Genomic DNA, 22,089 nt, shown 5'->3' with positions numbered 1-22,089 from the left:
AGCATGTACGCGTGTTGAACTTCTTTCACACCCTACGCAGCCAACCGTAACAGCCAAGCCCTCAAGCTGGGCTTGGCTGTTATGATGCCTCTTTAAGACTACAGCCTTCGAACTGGGCTTGGCTGTTGTGATGCCTCTTTAAGACTACAACCTTCGAGCTTGGCTTGGCTGTTATGATGCCTCTTTAAGACTACAACCTTCGAACTGGGCTTGGCTGTTGTGATGCCTCTTTAAGACTACAGCCCTCAGGCTGGGCTTGGCTGTTGTGACGCCTCTTTAAGACGACAGCCCTCAGGCTGGGCTTGGCTGTTACGATGCCTCTTTAAGACTACAACCCTCAGGCTGGGCTTGGCTGTTGTGACGCCTCTTTAAGACGACAGCCCTCAGGCTGGGCTTGGCTGTTACGATGCCTCTTTAAGACTACAACCTTCGAACTGGGCTTGACAGTTGCGATGCCTCTTTAAGACTACAACCTTCGAGCCGGACTTGGCAAGATCCGGGGGTGACAACCGATGACGCGATTCTTGACGCATTCGGCCCCGGGTGACCCGCGGCCGAATCGGTTGCTCCGGTTCAGGTCGGGCGGGACGTTGATTCCATTCCAAATCCTCCTCCTCCTCCTCGGAGCCTCCGACAAAACACCGGGCACGGCCCGCCCGCCCGCCTTGCCCTCCCTAGGAGAACGACTCTCGCGCTAAGAGAGATGCGAACGCGACGTGGATGAGCGTGAGGCCCCACGGACTCGCCGTCGTCGTGGTGACCCCCGCCGAGCTGAACGATCCTCCCAGCTTCATCCCTGGAGGAGGTGGGGGGTGGGGGGTGGGGAGATACAAACGCGGTCGTGAAGACCGAGGGGTCAATCGGAACGTTCGTGGGCTGATGGGGGAGGTTAGTGGTGGGATGAGTCGATTTGTTCACCGCGAAATTCATGAGTTGGTTTCGCCGTCCGCCCGAGTTGAAGAGTCGGTTTGCCCGACAATCACCGTCTCATCCACTACCACCACCACCGCCACCGCACTGTAGGTCACAACACACTCACCTACCCACTCACTCATCTACCCACTCACTCATCTACCCACCCCCCCCCACGCACCCATCCATGCACCAACCAACCCACCCACCCACCCACTTACTGGCCCGCTCATGCGCTGGCCACTACACTACCCCTTCTCACGGCCACACACGCACGCACACACGCACATGCACGCACACACACACGCGCACACACACGCACACACGCACACACACGAACAACAACAACAACCGCCATTCGCCACTAAGTGGCGGTGACGTCACCACGACGCTTGTGCCAGGCCATGTGCACCTTGAGGCCACGTGAAGTGTCGAACGCCCGCTGGCAGGAGGTCATGCGGCAGACCCAGGTGCCACGGGTCGACTGACCGAGATGACCGAGATGACTGGCTGATGCACCACCTGTGCCCCCTACTGTACAAACTTGCTGTGTTTTAGTCGCCCGGCGCTCCGCTCGTTATTGTGAGCGTCGCTCCTCCGCCCTCCATTGTTGTTGGAGGTCGACTGCCTCCAACTGCCCAGTAGCGTCCTTCACGAGCCTCCTCCACTGAGGCCGATCTTGACACCGCTGGTACCAGTCATCGGCAAGTACACTCAGCTCCACGTCCTCCTGTACCACATCACTCCATCTCTTTTCTAGCCCATACCGCGCCCGTTCAGCCCCCTCAATCCGGCCGAACAAAAGCTGTTTCGGCATGTGGTGGCTTGGCATGCGGGCTACATGACCCAGCCAATGCAGCCTTGCCTGCCGGAGGAGCTCACCGATGGGACTTTGTCCACATCTTTCAAGGATTAATGAGCTCCTAACACAATCCAGCCTGGTTAAACCCAGAATGGATCGTAGGCAGGACAGCCTAAATGTTTCTAACCGGCGAAGATGTTCCATTAGGGGGGTCCACGTTTCGCAAGTGTAGAGAAGGGACGGAATGACCGTGGCCGAGAAGACCTGAAGCTTCGTGCGGAGCGACAGACCAGGTAGCTTCGACACAGCGTTACCCAACCGATGAAAGATAATGCCGCTCGACTGATTCGGAGTGAAACCTCTGCTGTTAAACTGGAGCCGGTCATGAGCACACTGCCCAGGTATGGGAAACACTCCACTCTCTCCACAACTGCCCCATCACCAATTGGGAGTTGTGGGGTGGAGTGCCCGATGGTACAAAATACCCAGGCAGGTGCTTAGTTTTGGTGGGGCTGATGGTAAGGCCCCACCTCTTAGTGGCACACTCCAGTTTCAGCAGCAGCGTCTCCAACTCCTCTTCTGAATGAGCAGCAATCACCAGATCATCGGCATACATAACACGGTTTACCAATAGAACTATGTGGTCGAAATAGATGTTAAATAATGTTGGAGCCAGAGGACATCCCTGTTGCACCCCAAGGTGAACAGGGAAAGGCTCCGACTCTTGGCCACGTAGTTTTACCCGGGCCCGTTCACCATCATGAAGGTCCTTAATGATCGTGAGCAGCGGGTCAGGGACTCCGAAAGCACGAAGAACAACCCAGAGCCCAGGCCTAGTGATGGGATCATAGGCCTTGACCAGGTCAATAAAGCAGAGATGTAGGTCTTGTTGGAATTCCCTACACCTCTTCTGTAGCAGACGGACATAAAATATGGCATCTGTGCAGGACCGCCCCTTCCTGAAACCGCATTGGGGCTCCGTAAGCCTCTCCTCAGCGTGCCTGGCAAGGCGATGTTGAATAATCCTTGCCAGGACCTTTCCCGGCACACTGAGGAGTGAGATAGTCTGTGCAGTCCCCCTTCTTAAAGAGAGGGACCACCAGGGCATCCTTCCAGTCCTGCGGAACCTGTCCAGTGGTCCAGACTGTTGTTATGATGTCATGTAGGGCAGTCTGTGCACACACGCACACACACGCACGCACACACGCACGCACACACACACACGCACACACTCACGCACACACACACGCACGCACACGCACATACACGCACACACACGCACGCATACACACGCACATACACGCACACACGCACGCACACGCACATACACGCACGCACACGCACGCACACGCACACACGCACGCACACGCACATACACGCACGCACACGCACGCACACGCACATACACGCACACACACACACGCACACACACGCACGCACACGCACATACACGCACACACACGCACACACGCACACACACACGCACACGCACACACGCACACGCACGCACACACACACACCAGGCGGCTATGCCCGCGCCTACCGGAGCTTGCCCTGTGCGGCACCCGCACTTGCGTGCTGGCGCTCCCCTCGCCCTCGGCGCTGCAGGCTCGCACCTCCACCACGAGCGCCGCTCCACCACCACCACCACCGCCACCACCACCGCCACCACCACCACCACGGCCCCCGACCGGCAAGGGGATCTCCACCCTCGTCTCGTTGGTGAGCAGCTCGCGGGCGCCCGCCTGGCCCAGCGAGCGGTATCGAACCTGGGTGCAGGCGCGGGACACGGGACACGTCACCCCCACCGCTCTACCTCGCCGCCCTGCCTACCCTGCTACGTCCCTGCTGGAAGCTGCAGAAGCTCCCATTCTTCGCTCGATCTCTCTCTCTCTCTTGGTCTGTTCCTCCTCCCTCCTCCTTGTGCTCAGTCACGTTCACGAGGTCGCGGGTTCGATGCCGAACCACCCCCACCCCCCCCCCCCCCCTTGACGCCTGCACATTCGGAGTGTGCGTCGCAGCGCGGCACGTCGAGATTCATCCGCACCGTGCGCTGCCAATGGCGCTGATGGGCGGTGCGGGAATGGCGGGGGGGTGTGGAGGGGGGGGGGGCAAGGTGACCCGGCCCCCACCTTGTGCCCCGGGGGGTGGAGGGGGGGGTGGAGGGGGGGGGGGCGAGGTGACCCGGCCCCCACCTTGTGCCCCGGGGGGTGGAGGGGGGGGGGCAAGGTGACCCGGCCCCACCTTGTGCCCCGGGGGGTGGAGGGGGGGGGGTGGAGGGGGGGGGGCAAGGTGACCCGGCCCCCACCTTGTAGCCGGTGACGGCGGACTCGTTGTCGAGAGGGGCGACGTGCTCCCAGCTGAGGGTCACGTGCACGCCGTCCGTCCGCCACTGGGTGATTCTGGGCGGCTTGCTCGGAGCTGCGGACAAACGACACCGACGGGCGAACCGGGGGGGAGTGGGGGTGGGGGGGGGCTGAGCCGTGACCTCTCACTCGGGTCGCCTTCGCCGCCGTCGGCTGAACGCGGAGGAGAATTCTCGCGTCTGTACGACACGGAGTCGGTTAACTGTGTGGGTGAGTGGGTGGGTGAGTGGGTGGGTGGGTGAGTGTGTGAGTGGGTGGATGAGTGGGAGGGTGGGTGGGTGGATGAGTGGGAGGGTGGGTGGGTGGGTGAGTGGGTGGGTGAGTGGTTACGCGGGTGGGTGAGTGGGTGAGTGGGTGGGTGGGTGAGTGGGAGGGTGAGTGGGAGGGTGGGTGAGTGGGTGGGTGGGTGAGTGGGTGTGTGGATGAGTGGGTGGGTGGGTGGATGAGTGGGTGGGTGGATGGGTGAGTGGGTGGGTGGGTGGGTGAGTGAGTGGGAGGGTGAGTGGGAGGGTGGATGGGTGAGTGGGTGGGTGGGTGGGTGGGTGAGTGGGAGGGTGGGTGGGTGAGTGTGTGGGTGAATGGTTGAGTGGGTGAGTGGGTGGGTGAATGGTTGAGTGGGTGAGTGGGTGGGTGGGTGAGTGGGAGGGTGGGTGAGTGGGAGGGTGGGTGGGTGAGTGGGTGAGTGGGAGGGTGGGTGGGTGGGTGAGTGGGTGGGTGAGTGGGTGGGTGAGTGGGAGGGTGGGTGGGTGAGTGAGTGGGAGGGTGGGTGAGTGGGTGGGTGGGTGAGTGGGTGGGTGGGTGAGTGGGAGGGTGGGTGGGTGAGTTGGTGGGTGAGAGGGTGGGTGAGTGGGTGGAAGGGTGGATGTTTGGGAGGGTGAGTGGGTGGGTGAGTGGTTGGGCGGGTGGGTGGGTGAGTGATTGGGTAGGTGAGTGATTGGGTGGATGAGTGACTGGGAGGGTGGGTGACTAAGTGAAAAGGGGTCGTCTCATGGATAGACTCGTCCTCACCGCAGGAACGTGGAATTCCCACCACTGGCTCTGCAAGCGCCTGTAAACGCTCACGTGACCAGGCATTCACGCCGACGTGAGGTGTAACACAGTGAGTAGCATGGTGTAACCCACGTGGTGTAACACATATAGTCACGTGGTGTAACCCACGTGGTGTAACCCACGTGGTGTAACCCAGTGAGTAGCGTGGTGTAACCCACGTGGTGTAACCCACGTGGTGTAACCCACGTGGTGTAACACAGTGAGTCACGTGGTCTAACCCACGTGGTGTAACACAGTGAGTCGCGGGGGTGTAACCCACGTGCTTTCCTAGTTGTGACCAGGCTCGCCGCGCCGGAAGGCCCCGTCCCAGCGCTGTTGAAGGCCCGGACCGTCACCTCGTACTCCGTGTGCTCGCGAAGGCCCAGCAGGCGGACGTGGGCCTTGGCGCCGCCTGGCGTCCTCAGCAGGGCCGTGGCGCCCTCCGGCGCGTCCACGCTTCGCCGGTACGCCACCTGACGATGGTGGGGCGACAGGAGGTACGGGGTGGGACGAAGGTGACGCGAGATCGTCCAGGAACTTCCACCGTCAATCAGAGGTCGCAAACGGGTTTTGATTCCTTACCCGTACCCGTACCCGGCCGCACCAGGGTCGCAAATGGGTACCCGTACCCGGCCAGGTACGGGTACCCATTCCCTACCCGTACCCGTACCCTACCCTAAATGAGTGACTCACCAGTGACTCACGGCCTACCCGTACCCGGCCGCACCAGGGTCGCAAACGGGTACCCGTACCCGGCCGGGTACGGGTAGCCAGGTATCGGGTAGGGTACGGGTATCGGGTACCCGGTTGCGACCTCTGCCGTCAATATGCAAACTCCGGCCATCGGCTGTTGGCCGCTCGCGGGCCAAACGGCGGTCGCCGCATCGTCGCGGTGACCACCGTTGCTGCTCCTGTGGCCGTCTGGAACGCTTCTTCCTTCCGATTTGAGAAAGCCACTGGGAGCTACGGTGCACTTTTAAATTATCGTCGTTTAGATTGACGAGTGAGGGTGGGTGGACGAGTGAGAGTAGGTGGACACGTGAAGGTAGGTGGTCGAGCATGAGGGTAGGTGGACGAGTGGGGGTGGGTGGATGGACAAGTGGGGGTGGGTGGACGAGTGGGGGTGGGTGGACGAGTGAGGGTAGCTGGACGAGTGAGAGTAGGTGGACACGTGAAGGTGGGTGGTCGAGCGTGAGGGTAGGTGGACGAGCGTGAGGGTAGGTGGACGAGTGTGAGTAGGTGGACGTGCCGATACCTCATAGCCGTGGATGCGCTGTTCGCTGATCAGGGCGGTTGGAAGCGGTTGCCAGGCGACGTCCACCTCCGACGACGACAGGGCCCTCGCGTGCACGCCCACAGGTGCCACGGTGGGCGCTGTCGTGAATAAATACAATCAACAACGCAAATGTTAATCATAATAAAATCAATGAGACCATTTCCACGATCGATCTATGGGGGTTCAAATTTTTTTTTTTTCGCCGGCGTCAAGATGATTCAAACAGAGGAGGCTTTCATCGTATAAGGTTGTTTTTTTGTTCATAATAGAGTAAAACCTTGGATTGCGAGTAACTTGCTCTGCGAGTGTTTTGCAAGACGAGCAAAACATTTAAGTAAATATTAATTTGATAAACGAGCGAGGTCTTGCAATACGAGCAGTACGTGCATACGCTCTGTCTGCCGAGCGTCACGTGATCACAACTGATACACGAGTGCTTTGATATACGAGTGCTTTGATATACGAGTGCTTTGATATACGAGTGCTTTGATATACGAGTGCTTTGATATACGAGTGCTTTGATATACGAGTGCTTTGATATACGAGTGCTTTGATATACGAGTGCTTTGATATACGAGTGCTTTGATATACGAGTGCTTTGATATACGAGTGCTTTGATATACGAGTGCTTTGATATACGAGTGCTTTGATATACGAGTGCTTTGATACACGAGTGCTTTGATATACGAGTGCTTTGATATACGAGTGCTTTGGATTACAAACACGTTTCCGGAACGAATTATGCTCGCAATCCAAGGTTTTACTGTAGAGGTTTTTTTTGGTTTAGATCGCGACCTATTACGGAAGATATTGTGTTCAATGTTTTTGTTGGTGTTGTTTCAGGTAATTTTCTACCTCCGTTAGTTCTCGTCAGGCCCCCCCCCCCCGATCACCCACCGCTAAACTCCTTACCCCTACACTTACCACGTCGCCCCCTACTCATCCCCCCCCCCCCCCCAGACACCACCGCTAAGGGGCCGTCCATAAATGACGTCACGCGATTTTGGAGGATTTTTGACCCCCCCTCCTCCCTTCGTCACACGGCGTCACAAAAAGTCAGCCCCCCCCCCCCCCCACTTCTCATATGACGTCACAAAGCTCTGCCCCCTCACCCCGCCCAAAAAAAATTTAACATGCAACACATCGCTTTAAACTATTGTCATTGTAGTGCGTATTTAATGTGGCGCTGCACTCTGATGTTGTAGGAGAAATATTTATTACAAATTTTGATTTAAAGCTTTCGTGACTGTAGGAATTCATATTCTTGGTTCTTTCGGTAAAGTCACGTAGAAGGGAAATAAGAAAATATAAAACAATATTGTTTTATATTTTTAATAGTAATAAAATAATAAAAAAATATTAAAAATATTGTTTTATATTTCTAATAAAATAATATTACAAAAATATAAAAAATACTGTTTTATATTGTTTTATTATTATTTTATTATTTCCCTCCTATGTGACTTTACCGAAAGAACCAAGAATATTTATTAAAAAGTCTATTTAATTAAGTAGAACGTGTTGTCTATATTTATTTAAAGTTGCGCATTTTGATGTGACGTCACATTTCTCAAACCCCCCCCCCCCCCTCGTCACACATCGTCATAAATGTCTGACCCCCCCCCCCCCAGGTGCGTGACGTCATTTATGGACGGCCTCCCTAACTCCTCACCCTTCCAGTCAAGTTCAAGTTCATGTACTAGGTTTTGTCCTGTGAGCCATTCGGCTCTTGAATCGGGTGCAACCGCAACAAACAAAAAACAAAAACATGAACAAGAAAACATCTTAAAGTGACTATGTGACTAAGTGCAAACAGAAAATCCAAGAAAATACAGCAAAACATTGCAGAAAAAAATCACCGTACACCAACGCTGTGTGCAAAAATCCCAGTGGGATGCAAGTCAAACAACAACAACCACAAGAAAACTTAGATTAAGACCATCAGTCTAACTCCGTACTGCAACAAACAAACATGGCCAAACCAATACACTTTTCGAAATCACCAAAATAAAGCCACGAAAGCGATGAAACAGCAGTGATCATAGGAACTGTGACGGAATTTTCACAATAAACGGCATAAACAACATGTACCACCAAAACCCTGCAGCCATACCCCCCATCTCCACCTCCCCCCCCCCCCCGTCACCTCTCTCGGCCGAGTGCACCAGCGTGACGTTGCCGAATGGGCCCTCGCCAGCGCCGTTGAAGGCCCGGATCCGCACGAAGAAGGCCGCGAAGGGCCGCGTCACCGCCGCGTCACCGTCACCGTCGGAGCGGCGGTGCGAGTAGCGCGACGCGTTCCACGCGGGGACCGTCACGTGACGCCAGAGGGTCGCGGTGGCGTTCTCACGGAACGCAACAACGTAGCCCAGGCTGGGCCCGAAGTGCAGGCGGCGCTCCACGGGCTGGGTGGGGGGGGGGGAGGTTAGTAGGGGAGGGGGGATGTAGGGGGTTAGTAGGTAATGGGGTTAGTAGGGAGTTAGTGGGGGAGAAGGTTAGTAGGGGGTGAGTAGGGGAGGGGGTTAGTAGGGGAGGGGGTGAGTAGGGGAGAGGGTTAGTAGGGGAGGGGGTTAGTAGGGGAGAGGGTTAGTAGGGGAGGGGGTTAGTAGGGGGTTAGTAGGGGAGGGAGTTAGTAGAGGGTTAGTAGGGGAGGTGGTTAGTAGGGGGTGAGTAGGTAGGGGGTTAGTAGGGGAGGGGGTTAGTAAGGGAGAAGGTGAGTAGGTAGGGGGTTAGTAGGGGGTTAGTAGGAGAGAGGGTTAGTAGGGGAGGGGGTTAGTAGGGGAGGGAGTTAGTAGGGGAGGGGGTTAGTAGGGGAGGGGGTTAGTAGGGGAGGGGGTTAGTAGGGGAGGGAGTTAGTAGGGGAGGGGGTTAGTAGGGGAGGGGGTTAGTAGGGGAGGGGGTTAGTAGGGGAGGGGGTTAGTAGGGGAGGGAGTTAGTAGGGGAGGGGGTTAGTAGGGGAGGGGGTTAGTAGGGGAGGGGGTGAGTAGGGGAGGGGGTTAGTAGGGGAGGGGGTTAGTCGGGTAGGGGTTTAGTAGGGGAGGGGGTTAGTCGGGGAGGGAATTAGTAGGGTAGGAAGTTAGTAGGGTAGGGGATTAATAGGGGAGTAGGTTAGTAGGATATGAGGTTAGTAGGGGAGGAAGTTAGTAGGGTAGGAGGTTAGTAGGGTCGGAGGTTAGTAGGATAGGGGATTAATAGGGGAAGAGATTCGTAGAAGGGGCACAATTGACGGCGGTCACCTTCCAGGTGATGACGAGTTCCGGATGACTTCCTCCTCCCCCAGACAGCCCCTCGGGAATGACCACGGGAGCTGGAGAGAGACGCGGGGGGGGGTGGGGGGGGGGTCAGCGTCTCGGTTTGGCTACAATTTGTTTCACTCCCGGCTAGAGCCAGATTCCAGACGGTGATGTGTGGCCTGGTCTCCCGCTTTGGCCAGTACGTCTTGGAAGAGGTTGGGAGTTACACCCACGCACGCTTTACCCCACCACCACCACCACCACGTGGCCCTCACCGATCATCGGCTAAACCGTGGTGAACCCACCAGCAGATGGAGTCGAACCGGTGCCCTCTGGATGACGAGTTCAGCGCGCAGCTGACCGTTACTTCATAGCGGCCGAATCTGAACCCTTTCCCATTCCGATGACGTGCATGTGCACGTGGCTTCCCAGAGGCTTTCTGATATTGGATAGAAGAGCGTTCCAGACGGACGCAGATGCAGCGCGTCTCGAAGCGCCCTGGCTGTCGCAAGTGATTCCTCAACGAAGGGGCTGATCACCATCACGTGGACATTCATAGTAGCAGCCAAATACTCAAAACAATCTCGCCTCCAAACAAGAGCCAACAGTAAATATAGAATTGAAGCTTTCGTGACTGCAGATGTCCCTCTGTGTGTGTGCCCTCGCTATGTGTTTTACCCCAATTGCGCCTGACGATGAGCGCTTGTGTTGCGTTCGAAACGTCGTGATTTATTTTAATCTAATTTTATTTTTCTTCTTGGTTCTTTCGGTAAAGTCACGTAGAAGGGAAGTAATAAAATAATAAAAATAAAACAATACAACAATTTTCAGTGACAATTCTCAGTGAGAATTGTTTTATTATGTTTTATTTTTATTATTTTATTACTTCCCTTTTACGTGACTTTACCGAAATAACCAAGAACATGAATCCCTGCAGTCACGAAAGCTTTAAATCAAAAGTGTTCTATCCAAAGAGACTCTTCAAACGAGACGTTTCATCTGAAGGAACTGTCAAAATGAGAGGTCCCATCCCAAGTCAGTGTTCTGTCTCAAGGGACTCTTCAAACGAGACATTCCGTGTCAAGACAAAGTCGGTGCCCTAGAGCGAGCGATTGACGCGACTGGGGCAGCAGCGGCAGCGGCGGCGGTGGCGGTGTGGTGGCGGTGGCGGTGGCGGCGGTGGTGGGATGGGGGAGGGGAGCAACCGGTGGGGAGGGTGTGGAGGAACCCCGAGGAGGCGCTGGGCGCGCCGTCCCCGTGTGCGTTGCTGGAGACCACGCGGAACTCCGTCTCCGTCCACGGGGTCAGCCCCGTGACCCGTGCGCCGTTGCTGTCGGCCGCGATGATCGCCGGCTCTGGAAATGTACAACAATCCCCCCATCGATTTAAAGCTTTCGTGACTGCAGGGATTCATCTTCTTGGTTCTTTCGGTAAAGTCACGTAGAATGGAAATGATAAAGTAATAAAAATAAAACATAATAAAATAATTCTCACGACGTTTCGGCCTGAGTCTGAATGACTCTGTCTCCTCGACAGACCTGTTCTCCACCTGAGGACGGCTACTTGCGTTGTGGCCGAAACGTCGTGAGAATTATTTTATTATGTTTTATTTTTATTATTTTATTGTTTCCATTCTACGTGACTTTACCGAAAGAACCAAGAAGAAAAAAAACTGACACATTTTTTACGAGGAGTCATGTTTGCATAGACCACAATACCTGCAGTCACAATGCAAACAAAAAACACAACTCTGATAATGTATGCACTGTCCTTGAAGTTGATTGGTCCACACCCGAGACAGCTTTCCTTAGAGCCTAGTCTCACATGGGTTGGACCAGATGATGCCAAAAGGCGCACAACTCAAAGACAATGCACCATCAGAGTATGAGAGCTCGGGGTAAGCATTATCTGGTCCAACCCATGTGAGACTAGGCTCTAAGGAAAGCTGTCTCGGGTGTGGACCAATCAACTTCAATGACAGTGCATACATTATCAGAGTTGTGTTTTTTGTTTGCATTACGGCTGCAGGTATTGTGGTCTATGCAAGCATGACTCCTTGTAAAAAACGACAAGACATGTTACGCGGCCATTGCCGGGCACGTGACAACATACGAGGTGGTGGTGGTGGCGGTGATCCGTGAGAGCGAACCGGCTCGCGGCACCTCCCTCACCGGTCGTGGCGGTCACCCAGCGGCCGCAGTGGCCGCAGCGGCTCTCCACCCTGTGGGCCGTCACGGGGCTGTAGTTGTCAAAGCCGGGGACCCACGACAGGGAGACCGAGGTGGTGGTCACGTCCGTCGCCACCACGGAGCGCGGCGGGTCCGGAGGGCCTGATGAGACACGAGGAGGGAGGGGGGATGTCTCGCGTTCAACGTCGGGCAAACGTTCGACGTCTCATTCTCGAGTTTCAAGTCGATGTTCCGTGCGCGTGCGTGTACGCGAGGATTGGTGCGGCTGATCTTGGACACTATTAGCGTGGTTGGCTACGTACGGTGTGAAAGAAGTTCAACATATATACATACTGCCCATAGACTCAACACTGCCCATAGACTATCACTGCCCATAGACTATCACTGCACATAGACTATCACTGCCCATAGACTCAACACTGCCCATTGACTCAACACTGCCCATAGACTCAACACTGCCCATAGACTCAACACTACCCATAGACTTAACACTATCCATAGACTCAACACTACCCATAGACTCAAAACTACCCATAGACTCAACACTGCCCATAGACTCAACACTGCCCATAGACTCAACACTGCCCATAGACTCAACACTACCCATAGACTCAACACTACCCATAGACTCAACACTGCACCATAGACTCAACACTAGCCATAGACTCAACACTACCCATAGACTCAACACTACCCATAGACTCAACACTGCCCATAGACTCAACACTAGCCATAGACTCAACACTGCCCATAGACTCAACACTACCCATAGACTCAACACTGCCCATAGACTCAACACTACCCATAGACTCAACACTGCCCATAGACTCAACACTACCCATAGACTCAACACTACCCATAGACTCATCACTGTCCCCTCTGCCCTGTGATTGGTCCTCTCTGGGGCGACGGTGAGCGTCTTGCCGGTGACGTTGAGCCACGTGGAGGCCGTGGCACTGTCCACGTCGGTGCGCGCCGTGCACGAGTAGGGCCCCGAGTCGGCGGGGCTCACCGACTTCAGCACCAGATCGGACGCGGAGCTCCCCTGCCGCACACAAAGATCCCCCCTATAGCCTCTCACGGAGCGTTGGGGGCACACGAGAGGGTGGGTAGCCGGCACCACCACGCCTTGGCTGCCTTCGACTCAAAGGTGCTGATTCTTTAGACAATTCACGAACGCAGTTGCCCCTTTCTGCTGCCCCCTGCCACTGCCACCGCTGCTGCTGCCCACTGCTGCTGCCCACTGCTACTGCCCACTGTTGTGGAGTGACTCATGCAGCCAGCTATGGCTGCAGGGTTTTGGTAGTACATGTTGTTTATGCCATTTATTGTGAAAATTCCGTCACAGTTCCTATGATCACTGCTGTTTCATTGCTTTCATGGCTTTATTTTGGTGATTTCGAAAAGTGTATTGGTTTAGCCATGTTTGTTTGTTGTAGTACGGAGTTAGACTGATGGCCTTAATCTAAGTTGTCTTCTTCTTGGTTCTTTCGGTAAAGTCACGTAGAAGGGAAGTAATAAAATAATAAAAATAAAACATAATACTTCCCTTCTACGTGACTTTACCGAAAGAACCAAGAAGATGAATCCCTGCAGTCACGAAATCTTTAAATCGAAATCTAAGTTGTCTTGTGGTTGTTGTTGTTGTTTTACTTGCATCCCACTGGGATTTTTGCACACAGCGTTGGTGTACGGTGCTTTTTCTGCAATATTTTGCTGTCTATTCTTGGATTGTCTGTTTGCACTCAGTCACATAGTCACTTTAAGATGTTTTTTTGTTCGTGTTTTAACTTTTTGTTTGTTGCGGTTGCACCCGATTCAAGAGCCGAATGGCTCACAGGGCTACACCTAATCAATGAACTTGAACTTGATGATGCTCACTGCTGCCGCTGCCCACTGCCACTACCTCCTGCAGCTTGCACACTGCTGCCCCCACTACTCCTTCCGCTGCCCACACCTACAGCTCACTTCTGCCCCCCCCCCCACCCACCGCCCCTGCCCTGCCACGGCTCACCATGCCCTGCCACAGCTCACCATGCCCTGCCACAGCTCACCATGCCCTGCCACAGCTCACCATGCCCTGCCACAGCTCACCATGCCCTGCCACAGCTCACCATGCCCTGCCACAGCTCACCATGCCCTGCCACATCTCACCATGCCCTGCCACATCTCACCATGCCCTGCCACATCTCACCACCTGCCACATCTCACCATGCCTGCCACAGCTCACCACCTACCACAGCTCACCATGCCCTGCCACAGCTCACCATGCCCTGCCACAGCTCACCATGCCCTGCCACAGCTCACCATGCCCGCGTGCGTGAACTGCTCCCTCCTGCCGCTGCCTCCGAGGTGGTGTTCGCCGCGGCTCCACAGGAAGGCGACGCGGAGCGAGGGGTCGTGGGAGGCGCGGCACGACAACACCGCCCGGTGGCCGAACGCCACCAGCCCCCCGCTGGGGGCAGCCGTGATGCGGGTCGCCTCTGCAATGTTTTTTTTTTGTTTTCATATTATCATCAATTATATTTGTTTAATGTTATCATCAATGATTTTTATTTTGTATTATCATCAATGGTATTTGTTTTATATTATCATGAATTATATTTTTTTTATGTTATCATCAGTGATTTTTATTTGTATTATCATCAATGGTATTTATTTAATATTATCATAAATGAGAATTATTTTATATTATCATCAATATTTATTTAATATTATCATACATTATATGTATTTTATATTATCATTAATTATAATTATTTTATATTATCATCAATATTTATTTTCAAATTCTCATCAATGATATTTATTTTCTGTTATCATCAATTATATTTAATTTATATTATCATCAATTATATGTATTCTATATTATCATAAATTATGTTTACTTTATCTTATCATCAATGGTATTCATTTTATATTATCTTAAATTATATTTATTTTATATCATCATCAATTACATTTACTTTTTTCTTCTTGGTTCTTTCGGTAAAGTCACGTGGAAGGGAAATAACAAAATAATTAAAATTAAACACAATAAAATACAATTCTCACGACGTTTCGGCCACAACGCAAGCAGCCGTCCTCAGGTGAAGAACAAGTCTGTCGGAACAGGGCTGTCGGAAGAGGGCTGTCGGAACAGGTCTGTCGGAACAAGTCTGTCGGAACAGGTCTATCGGAACAGGGCTGTCGGAAGAGGGCTGTCGGAACAAGTCTGTCGGAACAGGTCTGTCGGAAGAGGGCTGTCGGAACAGGTCTGTCGGAACAAGGCTGTCGGAACAGGGCTGTCGGAAGAGGGCTGTCGGAACAAGTCTGTCGTAACAGGTCTGTCGGAAGAGGGCTGTCGGAACAGGTCTGTCGGAACAAGGCTGTCGGAACAGGGCTGTCGGAAGAGGGCTGTCGGAACAAGTCTGTCGGAACAGGTCTGTCGGAAGAGGGCTGTCGGAACAGGTCTGTCGGAACAAGGCTGTCGGAACAGGGCTGTCGGAAGAGGGCTGTCGGAACAAGTCTGTCGGAACAGGTCTGTCGGAAGAGGTCTGTCGGAAGAGGGCTGTCGGAACAGGTCTGTCGGAACAGGTCTGTCGGAAGAGGGCTGTCGGAACAAGTCTGTCGGAACAGGTCTGTCGGAACAGGTCTGTCGGAACAGGTCTGTCGGAAGAGGGCTGTCGGAACAGGTCTGTCGGAACAAGGCTGTCGGAACAGGTCTGTCGGAACAGGGCTGTCGGAAGAGGGCTGTCGGAACAGGTCTGTCGGAACAGGTCTGTCGGAACAGGTCTGTCGGAACAGGTCTGTCGGAAGAGGGCTGTCGGAACAGGTCTGTCGGAACAAGGCTGTCGGAACAGGTCTGTCGGAACAGGGCTGTCGGAAGAGGGCTGTCGGAACAAGTCTGTCGGAACAGGTCTGTCGGAAGAGGGCTGTCGGAACAGGTCTGTCGGAACAAGGCTGTCGGAACAGGTCTGTCGGAACAGGGCTGTCGGAAGAGGGCTGTCGGAACAGGTCTGTCGGAACAGGTCTGTCGGAACAGGTCTGTCGGAACAGGTCTGTCGGAAGAGGGCTGTCGGAACAGGTCTGTCGGAACAAGGCTGTCGGAACAGGTCTGTCGGAACAGGGCTGTCGGAAGAGGGCTGTCGGAACAAGTCTGTCGGAACAGGTCTGTCGGAAGAGGGCTGTCGGAACAGGTCTGTCGGAACAAGGCTGTCGGAACAGGGCTGTCGGAAGAGGGCTGTCGGAACAAGTCTGTCGGAACAGGTCTGTCGGAAGAGGGCTGTCGGAACAGGTCTGTCGGAACAAGGCTGTCGGAACAGGGCTGTCGGAAGAGGGCTGTCGGAACAAGTCTGTCGGAACAGGTCTGTCGGAAGAGGGCTGTCGGAACAGGTCTGTCGGAACAAGGCTGTCGGAACAGGGCTGTCGGAAGAGGGCTGTCGGAACAAGTCTGTCGGAACAGGTCTGTCGGAAGAGGGCTGTCGGAACAGGTCTGTCGGAACAAGGCTGTCGGAACAGGTCTGTCGGAACAGGGCTGTCGGAACAAGTCTGTCGGAACAGGTCTGTCGGAACAGGTCTGTCGGAACAGGTCTGTCGGAACAGGTCTGTCGGAACAGGGCTGTCGGAACAGGTCTGTCGGAACAAGTCTGTCGGAACAAGTCTGTGGGAACAAGGCTGTCGGAACAGGGCTGTCGGAGTAAGATAGCCCTGTTCAGTCGCGCACCTTTCACGGTGAGTGTCCCAGCGCTCCGCGCCTGTCCCAGCACGTTGTGTGCCGTGCAGGAGTAGCTGCCCGCGTCTCCGCTCGCCACCGACGCGAACATCAGGCTCCCGTCCTCGAGCACGCGGAGCCTGCGTACACCACAACAAAAGGGGCCGTCCATAAATGGCGTCACGCACCGAGGGGGGTGGGGTGGGGTCAGACATTTGTGACGATGTGTGACGAGGGGGCGGGGGGTTTTGGAAATGTGACGTCGCATCAAAATGCGCAACTTTAATAAATAAATATAGACAACACGTTCTACTTAATTAAATGGACTTTTTAATAAATGTTTTCTCCTGCAACATCAGAGTGCAGCGCCACATTAAATACGCACTACAATGACAACAGTTTGAAGCGATTTGAAGCATGTTTTATTTTCAAAATGGAAATATGGTTTTTAGGGGGGGGGGCAGAGCTTTGTGACGTAATATTTGAGGGGGGGTCTGACTTTTTGTGACGCCGTGTGACGAGGGGGGTAGGTAAAAAATCGTTCAAAATCGCGTGACGTCATTTATGGACGGCCCCAAAGACAAAAGATCCCGCCCGTCCGTGTAGCCTTAGCAGACTGCAGGGGCAAGTGCTGTTAGCGAGCAGCAGCACCTATGAAGGCCGGCACGGTGGCACACGCGGGGTTGGGTGGCCAGCACCACGCCCGGCCGCCTTTGTCTCCCCACAGTGGCGATGTTTCCACGTTGCACACCGGGTACCCATTCATAATTGTGTTTTTGGGCTTTTTTGCGGGGTTTCTGTTACGTTTTTGTGGCGGGTGTTGTATTTTAGTATTTTGGTTTTGTTGATGTGTTCAGCTTGCCTATAATTCGAGAGTGTGGTTGGTCCCAGCATTGGAACCTCATTTGCCAGTAAAAAATATGATAATTGTTTTTTTATCAGTGTGGTTGTTGTTGTTAGTCGTTGGAAATTGTCTGACCCCGTGGCCCCTTACTCGACATCTTTGTTGCGGGAGGGGGCGGATATTAAGAGCTTCATAGCTCATCGGATTTGCTCCAGCATAAACACATATTTCCTCCTCTGACACACCGCACCAGAGTACTCGTTCGAGGCCGAGTCGACCTAGGGGTAGGCCACGCGGGCACGTCACTCGCACACACGTGGCGGGTCTACCTGGCGGAGGCGTCGGGGCCGACGGGGCCGTTGGGGCCGCTCCAGGTGACGCGGGGGGCAGGCCACGCGCTGGGGCGGCACGGGATGACGGCCCGGCCTCCGCTGACGGCCACCGTCTCCGCGGGCAGCTCGTGGCCCGTGAAGTCCGGCACGGAGCCTGCGGAGAGAAGATCTGGGAGATGAGCCCACGCACGAAGGAAGTTTTTCTTAAAATTTTGACCAGTTTAGGGCCCCACTATTGAGCTATACGAAGTATTTTTATAAATCCTTTATATTAAGTTCGCTTGCTTGCTTGCGCGCTTACGACCGTGCAAATCTTTCGGTCGTTTTTTAACCCACTTCCCGTGATCCAATCGAGCTGACATTTTGCACACAGACTCGTTGTGCGTGACAATTTATTTTCGTGAAAATTTTTTTCCATAACTTTACACTTTTTCGGATTTTTTTTATATTTAATTACCAATTGCTTAATGGTGGCAGGCAATCATCTGATCCATAGGTGGCAGCCATCTCAAGCCAGAGGACGAGAGGACTCTAGCCGCCACGCGTATAAAGGATTTATAGTGAAAAACTTAGTTTTTACGGGTTAATTTTTTCAACGTAAGAAGCGGTGACCTGGCCACCGTGGCTTGCCATCATCATCATCATCGCGTGCACTTTTCGAGCAGCAGACAAATACTTTAATAGCGCGACGTTGATTCTAAATGTGCAGGGGGAAAACCTGGAGGACCCGGAGAAAAATCCACGCGACCATCACGGGGAGAGAGAGAGACACGCAAACTCCAAATATGCAGCAGCAGGTGTCAGGGTCGGGATCGAACCCACGACCTCCTGTACACCAGGCGAGGTAGTTAACATCTCCTAGCCACCGTGATGATGATGATGAGAGAGACACGCAAACTCCAAATATACAGCAGCAGGCGTCAGGGTCGGGATCGAACCCACGACCTCATGTGTACCAGGCGAGGTAGTTAACATCTCCTAGCCACCGTGATGATGACGAGAGAGAGAGAGACACCAGGGACGTGTGGTCAGGGGAGGCACAGCCTCACCAGGTCATACTCCAATGAAAATAGCTGTTACGAAAAAAATAAAATTTAGATTTTCCACTGATCTGTGATATAAATGTAATTTCTGTATGATTCCAATCATTTTTAAATCCTTTATATTAAGTTCACTTGCTTGCTTGCTTGCGCGCTTACGACCGTGCAAATCTTTCGGTCGTTTTAAAAAAAACCCACTTCCCGTGATCCAATCGAGCTGACATTTTGCACACAGACTCGTTGTGCGTGACAATTTATTTTCGTGAAAATTTTTTTCCATAACTTTACACTTTTTAGGAAAAAAGAAATGTATATTTAATTACCAATTGCTTAATGGTGGCAGGCAATCATCTGACCCATAGGTGGCAGCCATCTCAAGCCAGATGACGAGAGGACTCTAGCCGCCACGCATATAAAGTATTTATAGTGAAAAACTTTGTTTTTACGGGTTAAAATACAGGAAGAGACGAGAGGTGAGGCAGCGACGAGCTCAGCCTCCCCTCTGATTGCGCAACCCCTCAGTAACTGGATGGAGCGCGGGCAATAAGCGCGTGCCTGTTACTATCTCAGTATGTCACCAATGTAATGTTTGTAGACCCCTTCTAATCATGTCCTCGCCTTCCATACTCCAGGTAACTTATTTCACGTGTGTGTATAACGATATTTATGGTCCCGCTGGTCTCGTCATGAAACTGCAATGAAAAAGCACCAGGGGAGGCAGCTATCAAATCTGCCTCACTGAGGGGGACGTGTCTAACACGCCCCCCTCAGTGAGGACACGCCCCCCTCCGTGAGGCCACGCCCCCTCAGTGAGGCCACGCCCCTCAGTGAAGACACGCCCCCTCAGTGAGGACACGCTCCCTCAGTGAGACCACGCCCCCTTCAGTGAGGCCACGCCCCCACAGTGAGGACACGCCCCCCCTCAGTGTGTGAATCTGGCTCTGATACCAGCCATTGCCTCCCTAGCCATTGACCTCACCGCATGTCACTGAGGGGGACTAGGTGGGGTCGGGGCCTAGGGGCGGGGTGGGGGCGTGGCCTAGGGGCGGGTGGGGGCGGGGCCTATGGGCGGGTGGGGGCGTGGCCTAGGGGCGGGGTGGGGGGGTCACCTGAGACGCGGAGCCGTGCGGTCGAGGTGACGCTGCCGAAGCTGTTGGAGGCCACGCACTGGTACATGGCGGCGTCGGACAGTAGCAGCGGGGACACGAGCAGGTCGCCGGACGCGTGGGACGCGACGCGCACGCGGCCCTGGGGGTCACAGCGTCAGCAGCATCACCGTCAACATCGTCATCAAGAGGAGCATCATCATCAGCAGCATCAGCAGTAGCAACATCATCATCAGCAGCAGCAGGATCATCAACAACATCATCAGCAGTAGCAACATCATCAGCAGCAGCAGCATCAGCAGTAGCAACATCATCAGCAGCAGCAGGATCATCAACAACATCATCAGCAGCAGCTTCAGCAGCAGGTAGCAGCATCATCAGCAGCATCATCATCAGAAGCATCATCATCAGCAGCAGCACCAGCATCAGCAGCAGCACCAGCATCATCACCATCAGCAGCAGCGTCATCAGCATCAGCAGCAGCATCAGCAGCGGTATCACCGGTTGGCACGTGCAGATTGCCTGACACGTGACATCCCTGGGGACTGTGACGGGGCATGCATCGGCATCATCTACATCATCATCTACATCATCTACATCATCATCTACATCATCATCATCATCTACATCATCATCTACATCATCTACATCATCATCTACATCATCATCACCATCATCATCATCTACATCATCATCTACATCATCATCATCATCTACATCATCATCTACATCATCATCTACATCATCTACATCATCTACATCATCATCTACATCATCATCATCTACATCATCTCCATCATCATCATCATCATCTACATCATCATCTACATCATCATCATCATCTACTTCATCTACATAATCATCATCTACATCATCTCCATCATCATCATCATCATCTACATCATCATCTACATCATCTACATCATCATCTACATCATCTACATCATCATCTACATCATCATCTACATCATCTACATCATCATCTACATCATCTACATCATCATCTACATCATCTACATCATCATCTACATCATCATCTACATCATCTACATCATCTACATCATCATCTACATCATCATCATCTACATCATCTCCATCATCATCTACATCATCATCTACATCATCATCATCATCTACATCATCATCTACATCATCATCTTCATCATCATCTACATCATCATCATCTACATCATCATCTACATCATCATCATCGGCATCGTCATCTACATCATCATCTACATCATCTACTACATCATCATCATCTACATCATCATCTACATCATCATCTACATCATCGACATCATCATCATCATCTATATCATCATCTACATCATCATCTACATCATCATCATCTACATCATCATCGACATCATAATCTACATCAGTATCTACATCATCGGCATCATCATCATCTCCATCATCATCTACATCATCATCTAGATCATCATCATCATCTACGTCTCGGAGCGCTGGGTGCTGGAGAAGCGACGTTGGGGACGGAGGAGAGAGAATGGGGGAAGGAGGGGGGTGAGGAGGGGAGGGGGGGGAGGAGGCGGAGGAGGAGGAGGAGGAGGGGAGGGGGGAAGAGGACGGTGAGGAGGGGAGGGGGGAGGAGAAGGGTGAGGAGGGGAGGGAGGGAGGGGGGTGAGGAGGGTGAGGAGGGTGAGGAAGGGAGGGGGGGAGGAGCAGGGTAAGGAGGAGGAGGGGGGGAGGAGGGAGGAGGAGGATTAGGAGGAGGAAGGCGAGGGGGGGGGTATGAGTGCTAGGGGGAGGGGGTGGGTTAGGAGGAGGAGGGGGGAGAGGAGGAGGAGGGGGGAGAGGAGGAGGAGGGGGGAGAGGAGGAGGAGGGGGGGAGAGGAGGAGGAGGGGGGGAGAGGAGGAGGAGGGGGGGAGAGGAGGAGGAGGGGGGGGGGAGAAGGGGGGAGATGGAGAGAGATCAGAGGACTCCAGGCTGGAAGTGCTGGGGGGGTAGCTGGAGGGGCTGGAGGCTGACTCACGTGCACGCTGCTGCTACTGCTGCTGCTACTACTGCTACTGCTGGTGCTGCTGCTGGTGCTGCTGCTGCTGCTGGTGGTGGTGGCGAGGGGGGAGCCGTCCTTGAGCCAGGCGTAGGATGGAGCTGGGGAGCCACTGGCGCGGCACGGCCAGCGCAGCGCCTCGTGCACTCCGCGCTCCGCGTCGCGCAGCGGCAGCAGCCAGCGCGGGGCAGCTGCACACAGAGCCGCCGTCCCATATAGAACCACCGCCTCATATAGAACCACCGTCCC

General features: G+C 53.8%; 1 protein-coding gene across 1 annotated transcript in view; it reads right to left on the bottom strand.

Annotated features, from left to right (window-relative positions):
* Nucleotides 1-674: 674 nt before the first annotated feature.
* LOC144951230 (contactin-4-like) overlaps nt 675-22,089 on the bottom strand; it is a 35,190-nt gene continuing 13,775 nt past the window's right edge. Inside the window, exons 5-20 of the mRNA XM_078881379.1 lie at nt 21,820-22,031; nt 19,826-19,964; nt 17,674-17,830; nt 16,513-16,640; nt 14,115-14,290; nt 12,732-12,852; nt 11,790-11,948; nt 10,824-10,973; nt 9,622-9,692; nt 8,532-8,790; nt 6,365-6,483; nt 5,390-5,582; nt 4,023-4,135; nt 3,393-3,483; nt 3,258-3,347; nt 675-796 (exon numbers count right to left, since the gene is read on the bottom strand). Of these exons, the coding sequence (XP_078737505.1) occupies nt 675-796; nt 3,258-3,347; nt 3,393-3,483; nt 4,023-4,135; nt 5,390-5,582; nt 6,365-6,483; nt 8,532-8,790; nt 9,622-9,692; nt 10,824-10,973; nt 11,790-11,948; nt 12,732-12,852; nt 14,115-14,290; nt 16,513-16,640; nt 17,674-17,830; nt 19,826-19,964; nt 21,820-22,031 (2,300 nt within the window). The remainder of the gene's footprint in view (nt 797-3,257; nt 3,348-3,392; nt 3,484-4,022; nt 4,136-5,389; nt 5,583-6,364; nt 6,484-8,531; nt 8,791-9,621; nt 9,693-10,823; nt 10,974-11,789; nt 11,949-12,731; nt 12,853-14,114; nt 14,291-16,512; nt 16,641-17,673; nt 17,831-19,825; nt 19,965-21,819; nt 22,032-22,089) is intronic.

Source organism: Lampetra fluviatilis, chromosome 61 (genome assembly GCF_964198595.1).
Source record: "Lampetra fluviatilis chromosome 61, kcLamFluv1.1, whole genome shotgun sequence".
Lineage (NCBI taxonomy): Eukaryota > Metazoa > Chordata > Hyperoartia > Petromyzontiformes > Petromyzontidae > Lampetra > Lampetra fluviatilis.
The sequence above is the reverse complement of the archived record's forward strand: the minus strand, read 5'-3'. Positions and strand labels throughout refer to the sequence as shown.